The 12,226-nt window shown below is 45.0% G+C and overlaps 1 protein-coding gene across 8 annotated transcripts in view; it reads left to right on the top strand.

Moving 5' to 3' along the window:
• The window catches only part of CKAP5 (cytoskeleton associated protein 5), a 100,397-nt gene that overhangs the window by 74,952 nt on the left and 13,219 nt on the right, over positions 1-12,226 (top strand). For all 8 annotated transcript variants that reach the window (XM_067557672.1, XM_067557671.1, XM_067557670.1 and 5 more), the window contains 6 exons: positions 129-254; positions 1,056-1,205; positions 1,856-2,059; positions 2,330-2,465; positions 2,934-3,127; positions 11,761-11,933. In XM_067557672.1, coding sequence (XP_067413773.1) covers positions 129-254; positions 1,056-1,205; positions 1,856-2,059; positions 2,330-2,465; positions 2,934-3,127; positions 11,761-11,933 — 983 coding nt within the window. The remainder of the gene's footprint in view (positions 1-128; positions 255-1,055; positions 1,206-1,855; positions 2,060-2,329; positions 2,466-2,933; positions 3,128-11,760; positions 11,934-12,226) is intronic.

Genomic DNA, 12,226 nt, shown 5'->3' with positions numbered 1-12,226 from the left:
GTCTCATGCACTTGGCTAGCATGAGGTTGGGGGTTAATGTCTGGTGTTTGGCATCACTTGGAATTAGGGGGTTGTATGTATAGGTTTTGCAGTGCTTTCTGCTCAGTACCACTTTTTTGCATTTTCAGGGTGCACAAGGAAAGAAGGTACCAAGCAAGCCCAACCTGAAAGAAGATGATGACAAATCAGGTCCTATTTTTATCATAGTTCCAAATGGGAAAGAGCAGAGAATGAAAGATGAGAAAGGATTGAAGGTGAGAGGGAATTTGATAGAGCTTTAGGCACTAAAGGAAGTACATTCTATTTACCTGTGAGCCTAGTGTTACACTGTGGATAGCATTGGAATCAGTCTTCATCTGTTGTCTTGATACCTCAGAACAACAGACCAGTCTCCATAAATAGCCTATAAGAGCTGAAGACCTTGTAGAGTGTGTAAGAAAGAAACAGTCTCTGAAGAGAAGTAGCCGAAGCCCCATTGGTTAAGAGCACTCTTAAAACTAAATTGGATCAAATGCTAGGAAAAGTCCAATACATAACAAGCCTGGCCAAGCCCTGTGGGGTGGACAAGGTGACCAAATAGGTCTTTTCCATCTCTAAGCCCTAGGATTCTGAGAGACTCCAGAGGTTTTTTTATTTTAACCAGCACCTGTTGCAAAACTTGGCTTTCGTAGGAAATCTTAATTTGGAGGCTCCTCTTACTCTGAAATGTACAATTCCTTGGTTATCTGATAATAGTTGGGCTCCTAGGTGGCTAAATGGGCACACATCTGTAGACATGACTTAAAGATGAGGTATTTGACCTACAGGTGACCAACTGTGTTAACACTAGTATACTAGCAAACACACTGAGAAGTATTGGCGCTTCCATTCTTATGGTTGCATTAGAGCAGAACTCTAAACCTGAATTTTTTTTTGATGGCAGAAGGGAGTTTGCTATTCTTTGAGCCTATTCTGTTAGCTGTGCACTGTGGGTCTTGAATATATAAGCTCAGTAATGAGTAGTATAATGCTGCCCTAGGGTTCTGAGTATTCTATTTTTGTTTCTTGTTTTGTAGGTGCTGAAATGGAACTTCACTACTCCCCGTGATGAATATATCGAGCAGCTGAAGACTCAGATGTCCAGCTGTGTTGCCAGATGGCTACAAGATGAGATGTTTCATACAGACTTTCAGCACCACAACAAGGCATTGGCTGTGATGGTTGAGGTAAGTTTGGGCTTGTCTACATTCGTGCTTATGCCGGTAAAATGTATGTCACTCAGCGTGGTGGTTTTTTCACACCTCTGAGCAACAGGTTTTGCCAGCGTAAGTGCAAGTGTAGACAAGCCCTTAAGGACCTATGGCAGACAACAGTGGAACATGGAGTGTCCTTTGCCACTCCCAAACACTGCAGAAGTGAAATATCAGCCTAGTTTTTCTAAATGGCAGTAGGTTTGGAGACTTCATGGTGCTAGCCTGGCCACACAATTCTCATGTTATAGGCCTAAATGAGCACTTTCAGAGGGACAAAGTATTAATCTCCCTTGCTGAGCAAGAGGGTCAGTTGGTTTATTTATTCAGAGCAGTAGCCAAAATCATCTTTAATGAAATCTAGTAGTAGGTGCCAGTTGCTACCAGACAAAGTGAGACGGTTGCTTACTCTAATAGTTGAGGGGGTCACACTAAGGCTTAAAACCTAAGAACCTCTTCTGTGAATGTCTACAACAGGAAACCACCACCTGTAAATGCATTTTACTGGATCAGACATGGCTTTTGATTTATACTTTTGTCCTTTCCTCACCTTTCTCTCCATGGACCATACCATTTATGTATATGATCTTGTACAAACTCATGTGTTTTCTTCCCTTCATCTCAAGCACTTGGAGAGCGAAAAAGATGGAGTCATCAGCTGCCTGGATCTGATCTTGAAGTGGCTCACTCTGCGGTTCTTTGATACCAACACAAGTGTTTTGATGAAGGCCCTTGAGTACCTTAAATTGCTTTTCACCTTGCTGAGCCAGGAGGAGTACCACCTTACAGAGAATGAGGCATCCTCTTTTATCCCATATCTTATCCTGAAGGTACCACAAACTGAGAGGAAATTAATGTAATGACTTGCCCCTGGACACTACCAGGGCAACAGCAAATGCAGTAGATAATCTGTTCACTTTGTTGTTTTGCTACATAATTGCCTTTGAATAGCATGTGGGTGGGTGAGTGTTTTTGGGTTTTTCTGAGTGTAAGCACGGTATCATTCAGACTAACTGGCAAAGTATGCTGATGGGGGTGTGGAATATTGAAAACTATCTGTCATGTTTCTTTTCTCTCTCTAATCCTCTCTTTCTCTCCAGGTTGGGGAATCAAAAGACGTTATCCGCAAGGATGTGCGTGCAATTCTGAATAGGATGTGCCTAATCTATCCAGCCAGCAAGATGTTCACTTTCATCATGGAGGGGACAAAGTCCAAAAACTCCAAACAGCGGTCAGGTAGGGAATAGAAAACCTTCAGAAAATAACTAATGCAAGGTTGTGTTCCAGAGTCTGCCAACAGCCTGAAACAGCTCTGTTTGAACTGTCCCTATTTATCTCTATGAGGTATTAACTAATCATTACATTACAGTTAAATGTTGGCATGAATTATTTCATTGCTGCTCGTTTAGCAAAAACACTAAGCTAATGTGCTTATGGATTGTAATATTTGGGTGAGGGGCTGTGGGGTAACTGGCTACTGATTGCTGGATGGCAAATTTTAAAAAAAACTAAGTCACCTCTAACCCTGCCCACAAAGTGAAGGGAGTTTTCAGTTTGTTACCAAATTAAGCACTACCATGCCACAGATACCAGAGGCATTGTCACATAGGTTCAGGTAACTGCAGAGTATATTGGAGTGGAACACTTGTCTATTTAACAATCTTGATTGTTTCAATTCACAAATATTGATTTCTGATCCCTTAGAGTGCCTGGAAGAACTGGGGTGTCTTGTCGAGTCATATGGCATGAATGTGTGCCAGCCAACTCCTGGCAAAGCATTAAAGGAAATGGCGATTCACATTGGCGACAGGGACAACACTGTCCGCAATGCTGCACTCAACACCATCGTGACTGTCTACAATGTGCATGGGGACCAGGTGTTCAAGCTGATTGGAAACGTGAGTGATTGGAAATGGGCAGGGATAGCCTAAACCAGCTTTTAATCTTATGTAAGGGAACCATTCACACTGAAGTGGTAATGATCAATCATGACACATCCTACTACTGACAGTGGGATAGATGCCAAGAGCTCTGCTTATGGTGTCAGAGTTAATCTAACATCCTTTAAAACACATCCTCTGAAAATTAATTCCAGATTGAGACCTCTAATCTTCAGTAACCACAGGTGGCAAACTAAAATATGGAAGGATCAAGTAAATGCTGACTGATTCCTTCATAGGGGACTGTATTTTTTGTAAATAGTAACTTGCTTTAGAATGATGTTGTGATGCCTCTGGTTATTTGGGAGGAACCTTGGATGAAGTTCCAAATCCTTTTGTATACTCCAGTCATGAAGTGTAAAACCAGCTGCAGCAATTCTTGTCTTGCTGGTTTGTTTCCTTCAAATGGGAATTCATTTAATCCAACCTTCCACTCCAGCACTTCTATTTATCTGCTGATGTAAGACTACTTCAAGTTTCCTTGACGCCTTAGGTCTGGACCAATTTATTCAATTGATTTAAATACTTTCAATGGACAATTTTTTGGTTGGCATCTCTTGCTCTTCCAGTACCTAGGGCCTCTCACAGTTCTGTCAGTGCACCTCAGTCCTGACTTGCATTATATGTTGCATGGGGAGGTTTTCTCTCTCATGCTTCAGGTTACTGTAACCATGTAAAAAAATTGTCATTTAAAAGAACCATTATACAAATTCCACTGTAACAAATGTAGGATGAAATTTCAGAATTGTGCCTCTTTTGGAGAGAACAGCAAATGGAACTTGGAAAATCTGGGCTCTGTTCCCAGCTCTGCCACTGGCTTGCTGGGTAACTTTGGCCAAGTCACTTCACATTTCTGTGCCTCAGTTTCACCATCTGTAGTGGGAATAATATTTCCCTTATGAAGATCTGCTGATGAAAAGAACTGTAAGAGTTAAGTGGTAAAGACACCAAGGAAATTTGCTGACAAAGAACTTAATTAAAGCAGAGTTAAGGTTGCTGTGGTATAGTGTGCTCTTCCAGAAAGTAGAGTTCAGCAAAACGTGGTCATGTGAAAACCAGAGAATAGTTAAGGTGTATGTTGATGCAACCTTAATTCTGCCCTTTTCAAGTGATGCCCCAGAATGCCCATAACACATGAGCACTGTACTAAACAGGACCTCTCTACACTTGAACTCTTCACCTACTTTACAGAGCAAACACCACATTTGCTAAATTTTGTAACCCCTTCATTCTTATGTGCATGATGCCATCTAAGGTTATACTTTCATTTACCCTTCATTAAACTCAGTTCACACTAATCTCCCACTGAACTGCTGGCAAAACCATGGCAAGAAGACCTCTGTGCGCCAATCTTCTTTGAGTGTTTGCTCATGTCAATTCCAAGTAGATGTGTGCACACTGTGTGCACAGTCACTGGAAGGTTTTTCCCCTAGTGATATCCATAGGGTTGGCTCTGGAGCCCCCTGGGATCATGCCTTCATGGCACCATTTATAGAGCCCTGCCAAGCCCTCCTGCCTCTTCAGTTTCTTCTTACTGCACGTGACTGTCATTGGAAAATAGATCTTCTCTTGCTCTGCAAGCATTTTCCTGGTGGTTGTTTGAACTAATATTTACCTGTCAATTAGTTTGTTAGTTTGTAGTTTATAGTTACGGTTTTACTTAGTTAGGACCCAACTTAACAAGGTAACCTCCCCTTCCCCGGGGTCAGGCATGCCTCGTTCCCCCCAGCATTAAACCATGTGGGGCTTGCGAAAAGCCCATTCCCAGAAGCGATCCCCATACCACTTGTCTAAAGTGTCTCAGGGAGACCCATTAGAGGGATCACTGTAAGATCTGCAGGGGATTCCACCCTAGGATAAAAAAGGAGAGGAATCCAAGATTTAAGTTCATCCTAATGGAGGCTGGTCTCTGACCACACTCAGTGCCGAGACAACACTTAATACGTTGCCTTCGGTGCGAAGCACACTTGCCTCTGTAAGAGAGATGGTGCCGAGGAAGGACTCTACACCTAGAGGTCTCCATCACAGATCACCAGCACCAAGACACACCTCATAGACACAGCACCGCTCACAATCCTCTGTACCATGTAAGAAGCAAAGGAAGATGGGCAGGGAGCTCATAGGGAGCACGGTGCCGCTGTTCCCTCAGGCGCAAATATGTTCCGAACACCAGACCACTGGTGCCGAAAAAGCACCCAGTGCTGTCCAGGGGAAAGCCAGCTATGATGTTGCGGTTACCATCGCCCCGGCACCGCTCTCTTGCACTGTCAGGAACCACACCACCCTGATCCCCACAAAGTGAGTTATCTGGCTCCGATTCTGAAGCGGAGTTCTACTTCTGTAGAAGAAGCCAGCACGAGTCAGAGAGGTGGCACTAGAGGGTTGAGGCTGGTCAGCCCTTCCCCGTGCCTTGGCCGCTGCAGAGGTAAATGCCAGCTTAGTGGCCCTTTTGGACTCCCTGAGCATTTCACCTGTCTCAAGGATTGGAATTGGGTGGTTGCTCTCACTTGCCTGTAGGAACAGACATCACCCAACTCAATCAGGTGACATGCTACTGCCTGGTACCTGAACCAGCACCAAATACAACGCCGAGTCTGGCACCAAATATGACATTGACCCCAGCACTGGTTTGAGAAACCGGAACTGTGGGAAACCTTGGAAACAGAAGGTCAAGAGACTGCCCCGGTCAGAGCATCATCATCTTTGTCCCCAGATGAAGCAGTAGCAGGGTCCTCAGAGGCACAGATTGTGAATAACAGCAGGGCTCATCAGGAGCTCTTGCGGATGGTGGCACAGAATTTGGGGCTCCAGATTGAGGGACTTGCTGACAACGCAGACCCTATGGTAGATATTTTAGCCCTTGTGGATCCATCCAAGATGTCATGGCCACTAACACAGACCAATCATGTGACAACAAAGTCAGTATGCAGTTGGAGACAGAGAAACAGGAGTCTGCCAAAGAGGGTAGAGAGAAAATATTTTGTACCTTCCAAGGACCACAAATATCTATGTACTCAACCCCACTAGGGTCTCTCATAGTAGCAGCGGCCAGTGAGTGTGAGAAGCAAGGTCCCACGCCAAAGGCAAAGGATGCTTAAAAAATTGGACCTCTTCAGTAGAAAGGTATATTCTACGGGGGGCGGGGGGAGGGAAGGAGAGGCGTTCCTGCGAACAAGTAGGTGGTTTTTGAGCAGCTACAATTTCAACTCTTGGATGTCTATGTCAAAGTTCTTGGAGTCTATACCATCAGACTCTCGGGCGGAGTTCACAGCCCTAATAGAGGAAGGCAAGGTGGTTGTAAAGGCCTCATTTCAGGCAGCGCTGGATGCTGCAGCTTGCACCATGTCATCGGCAGTAGTGATGCATTGGAACGCATGGCTACAAGCCTCGGGCCTCCCTCACAAGGTCCAGCAGATGATCCAGGACGTTCCCTTGGAGGGTCCGGCACTGTTCTCTGAGTAGACAGACTGGAAACTGCACAGCCTTAAGGACTCTCGGGCTACTTTAAAGTCCTTAGGCCTCCACGCTTCAGTGCCACAGAGGAGTCATTTCAAACCTCAAACCCCTACCTTGGTTCTGCCAATCCTAACCCAGGCAGGAGTAGAGGGGTAAGAGGGGTAGGAATTACAGGAGGGGACCCTGTCAGCCTTGTACCAGCCAAGGTCCTAGACAGGCAAGGCCATCCTCTGGTTCCAAACAACTTCTGAGTGTGTGTCGTAAAGCAGTGTACCAGTTCAGGACTCTGATCCTTCACTCCTATACAGACCGGCTATCCCACTTCTACCATGGTGGAACCAGATCACGTCAAATCACTGGGTGCTACACACAGTAGAACTGGAATTCTTCCTTCAATTCAGTTCCCACCCCCACCCCTCCATCCCTCTTCAGGAACTGGTTTTACGAGCAACTTCTAATCCTAGAACTGCAGGCGCTTCTAAGGATAAGAGTGGCGGAGGAATTTCCTTGAGAGTTTAGGGGCAAAGGGTTCTATTCGTGCTATTTCCTAATCCCCAAAGCCAAAGATGGTTTCAGACCCATTCTGGACCAACTAAACCTCAACAGATTCATGAATCTGAAGTTCTGAATCATCTTTGATCTCGATTATTCTCTTCTTTAGATCCAGGGGATTGGTATGCTGCCCTTGACCTGAAGGATATGTATTTTCATGTGTCAATCATTCCACTCGGCCTTTTTGTGGCCCCTCAAGTGTTTACCAAGTGTATGGCAGTCATTACCACATTCTTGAGGAAGCGGAAAGTACAAGTCTATCCGTACCTTGACGACTGGTTAGTCAAAGGTTGCACCAAGGCACAGGGGAAAGCAGATGCATAATTGATATGGTCAACTTTTGAAAAATTGGGCCTCCTGGTCAATGTGCAGAAATCAACCTTGACTCCTACTCAGCGGATAGAATTTATAACTGCAGTGCTAGAGTCAAACCAGGGCAGGGCTTTTCTTCTGGAATCTCGATTCCAGACAATGGGCTCCATCATAGAAGAGTTAAAATAGTACCTCACCACCACGACTTGAAACTGCCGGGGCACTTAGTGGCATGCACATGTCATTCAGCATGCCAGACTACATCTCAGACCAATCCAAGCTTGGCTGGCCTCAATGTATCCCTGTCCTGAGAGCACATAAACAGGGTAGTCTCACTTCCTCCCTCTGTGTTTGAGCCATCTGTGGAGGGTTTCTGTCTGCAGTCTGTCTGTGCAGGAATCCCCTTCTCCGTGCCTTACCCCTTGCTGTTCCTCATCGATGGGCTTGGGAGTTCATCTGGGGGGCTCTGGACCCAAGGCCTCTGGACTTAGGCAGAGCTTACAGTCCATATCAATGCAAGAGAACTGAGGGCAGTACACTTGGCCTGTGAGACCTTCCAAGCCCACCTGGAATGCAAATGTGTGTCTGTCATGACAGACAATTCAACAGTGATACTCTGTGTAAACAGACAGGGTGGCACACGCTCCTCTCTCCTGCGCTAGGAAGCCCTCAAACTGTGGGACTTCTGCATAGCCCACTTGATTCACTTTGAGGCATTTTACCTGCCCGGGTCTCCGAACAAGTTGGCGGACCACTTCAACAGGTCTTTCTCCAACTACGAGTGGTCTCTCCGCCCAGATGTGGTGAATGACATCTTCCAACAGTGAGGAGTTCCCACACACAGATTTGTTTGCGACGAGACGCAATAGGAAGTGCATGCGGTTCTGCTGCTTCCAGAATCAGAGCCTGGGATCAATTGCGGACACATTCCTTATCCCTTGGAACGGCAATCTGTTCTACATGTTTCTGCCAATCCTACTCACTCACAAGGTCCTACTGAAGGTCAGGAAGGAAAGGTCTTCCATAATTTTGGTAGCCCCAGCATGGCCACACCACACTCCTCAATCTCTCAGTGGAAACTTCTATCAGTCTGCCGCTGGTTCCAGACTTGAAGGCGGCAGCCATGGTCCTGAGTGATCATCACCCCAATCTAGAGTCTCTCCCTCACAGTGTGGAAGCTATATGGCTGAATCCTATAGAACTAGTGGTCAGAACCAGTGTGAGGTCCTCCTTGGCAGCAGAAAATCTTACACCAGGGTCGCTTACCTAGAGGTTCTCCATCTGGTCAATGCAGAAGGGTGCTCCGCCCACGCTGTCATCAATACCTTTCATCTTAGACTATCTGCTACATCTCAAACAGCAGGGGCTGTCGTTATCAATCGAGGTCCACCTGGCCACTATCTTTGTGTTTCATCCCTGGGTTGCAGGCCATTCATTCTTCACCAACTCCAGGTGAGGTGTTTCTTAAAAGTCTAGGCAGATTATACCCTCAAACATGTCTGCCAGTTCCCCAATGGGATATCAGCCTTGTACTGTCAAGACTAATGGATCCTCCGTTTGAACCTCTAGCGACATACTCGCTTCTCTAGCTATCCTGGAAGGTAGCTTTTATAGTGGCCATAACTTTGGCCAGGAGAGTCTTGGAACTCAGAGCTCTCACATCTGAGCCTCCTTATATGTTTTTCTTCAAAGACAAGGTTCACCTGTGCCCTCATCCAGTTTTCCTTCCAAAGGTGGTGTATCTATTCCATTCAACCCAGGATACATTCCTTCCATTTTTCTACCCAAAGCCACACAACAACAGCTGAGAGCGGAGGCTGCATACTCAGGATGTTAAATGGGTTTTGGGTTTTGTTTTGGTTTTTTTAATATTGAGAGGACTAAACCCTTTAGAAAAACAGCATGCCTCTTTGTAGCAATAGCAGACAGGATGAAAGGCCGCCTAGTATCATCAGAGAATCTCACATCAGGGCAAGTTATGACTTGAAGAAAATACCGACCCCAGCATGGACAGCTCACTTCACAAGGGCACAGGCGTCCTCTGCAGCATTGCCCACTCAGATCCTGATCCAAGACTCAGGAAGAGCCGCAATGTGGTTGTCTGTTCACACATTTGCAGCACACTATGCTAGTATGCAATAAGCCAGAGATGATGCTGCATTTGGTAGAGTTGTACTGGAATCCGCAAGTCATTGACCTCTGACCCCTCCTCCTTTGGATCTGTACTTAGAATTGACATGAGCAAGCACTCAAAGAGAAAACCGTTACTAACCTTCCATAACTGTTGTTCTTTAAGATATGTTGCTCATGTCCATTCCAAGATCCACCTGCCTACCCTTCTGTCGGAGCCAGCCAACTAGAAGGAACAGAAGAGGCGAGGGGTTGGCAGGGTCCTGTATATGGCGCCAAGAAGATATGACTCCAGGGGGCTCCATAGCCAACCCTACGGGATACCATTAGGAGAAAAACCTTTTGGTGACTCTGCATGTAGCACACATACACTTACTTGGAATCAACATGAGCAACACAGCTTGAAGAACAATCGTTACGGAAGGTTAGTAACAGTTTTTTTACTGATGCAGCCTATGTATTTCGGCATTGAAATTAGATATAGTGTATCCCTCAAGGTACATATGCATCTCTTCCTTCTGATCACACATGGGTCAGAAAGGCGCTCCTATACACACCCAAAGAGTCACAACCCCTCCAATCATCTATCCAGGTTGCTCTAACTGATTCTTCCATTGTTCAGTGCATTTACACAGTGAATGCAGCTGGAGGATATGCAGATAATTCCCAATGGCTGTTCCCAGCTCCATGGGAGGGAAGGTGCATAGTTACTCTTTCCTGGGCGTGCAACTTAACTCTTCATTTCCTAGTTTTCACAAGTTCAGGTTTTGCTTAACTTGATGCTCTGGAAGGGTACGAAATACTACCAGGCAAGTTTGACTATTCAGTAAATATTTTGTCAGTGAATTTTAAGGCTTTTCCCATTCGGTGTAACTAAAAAGGTTTGTGGTTTGGCAGTGAGATCTTTCCCTATCCCATTATCCTCTTCTAATTGGCTAGCTCTCTGAGCTGGTATTTCTAATAGTGCTTGAAATTAACAGAGAGTTTATTGTGTACATGCCTTAGTGTTTGCACTTCTTAGTAGTGAACTACAACAGTAATCAGAGTGTGCACAAGTGTTTGGGGGTCCTACATGAAAAATGTTATGAGATAAAAACCAAGGTTGCTGCTACCTTGTCCCCTTTTTTTTTCTCTCAAGGAAGTAATAGAAGGTATTGGAATGAATCTACTTTGCTTCAGTCACTTATTCCTTGTAATTTTGCTCCCTGTGTGGAGCAGCCCTACCTACGTTCTCTCATTTCTTTTGTCTTGCTTGTCCATTAGTGTTTAGGACTACTCATCAGAATGAGCAGTTAGTGTGACTATGCAGAAGTAATATTCAGTCTTCCATTCATCTCTTCTTTCTTAAAAGTTCTGTTCTCGGAACACCAGGATTTAGCAGAAAGGACGAAATAGCCTCCCAGCCTCTTATAACCTTGGCTTTGCATGGTTGATGCCTTAAGGTGGCTACTTTTGCAATCCCAAAAGGCCCTGCATTTCTAGAAGGTTCCAAAGTTCAGTGGAATGGAGAGCACATCCAACAAGTGTAAATATACAGAGGCAACACTCAATCAGATTACAGTTCCCAGTAAGTAACCTCTTTTCTTGAATCCTTTTGGTAAGTTTATAAACTTACCTCTTTTCACTAGAAGAGATGGGAGCCCTGCTCCTTTAATCTAACCTCAATTTAGATTATTCACACCTGATAACATCTTCTCTGCAACCTCTCAAAGGTAAGAGGGCACCTATCTTCTTTATAAGGAGGCATCAGCACTGCCTGTACTCTGTCTGGGGTCTTGAATGTGCTCTTATAATTCTCCACCTTGTCTTTCAGATGTAGCCTTTTGCTAATACAGCACAAGTAAGGGTATTAAGTAGACTAGCTGTAATTTCTCAACCAAGAAGACTTTAGAATCTGAAGGACACTTCCCACAGATTCTAACCATTCCAAGGTTAATCCGATTTAGGGCCTTCGCTTGATGGTCTGGTTAGCTTCCTTTCTCTGGAGAAGCAAATGTTGATCTCTACTTTTTACCCCATAGCACTATAAAGTAACTGCAGACTGCTGGAGTAGGATCGTGTATCTCATAGGTGGCAGCTGCAATTCCTAAAATGTGCACAAAGTTTGCATGCTGAACTAAAGAGTTGCCTTTCTCTCACAGCTTTCTGAGAAAGACATGAGCATGCTGGAGGAGAGAATAAAGCGGTCTGCTAAGAGACCAGCTGCTGCTCCAGTAAGGCAGGCAGAGGAGAAACCTCAGCGTGCTCAGAGCACAAATGCCAATGCTAGCATGCTGCGGAAGGGACCAGCTGAGGACATGTCTTCCAGACTCAAGTATGTAATAAGATAATTATGTTCTTCTATGCTTCTGCGGTGTATGTGCTAAGAACATTTTCTGCAGTGTTACCTTAGTTCTTTGTAGTCATTGTCTGTTGTGAAAACTGTCTGGGTAAATATTGTAAAACAGTGTTTGAACCTCTCGTCATTGTTTTGTCTTGTCTGTCTTGAATCCTTTCTAAATGGTCTTGTGCCTTCTTTCACTGCTTCTCCATGGACAGAATTATGTATCGCACTTATAGGATGTAAGTACTGCCCACTAACTCCTTGGTAGCAGGGCTCTTGTATCT

This window comes from Emydura macquarii, unplaced genomic scaffold, assembly GCF_026122565.2.
Source record: "Emydura macquarii macquarii isolate MOO-44397 ecotype Brisbane River unplaced genomic scaffold, CSIRO-AGI_Emac_v2 contig_1876, whole genome shotgun sequence".
NCBI lineage: Eukaryota > Metazoa > Chordata > Testudines > Chelidae > Emydura > Emydura macquarii.
This window is presented reverse-complemented; position numbering and strand designations above follow the sequence as displayed.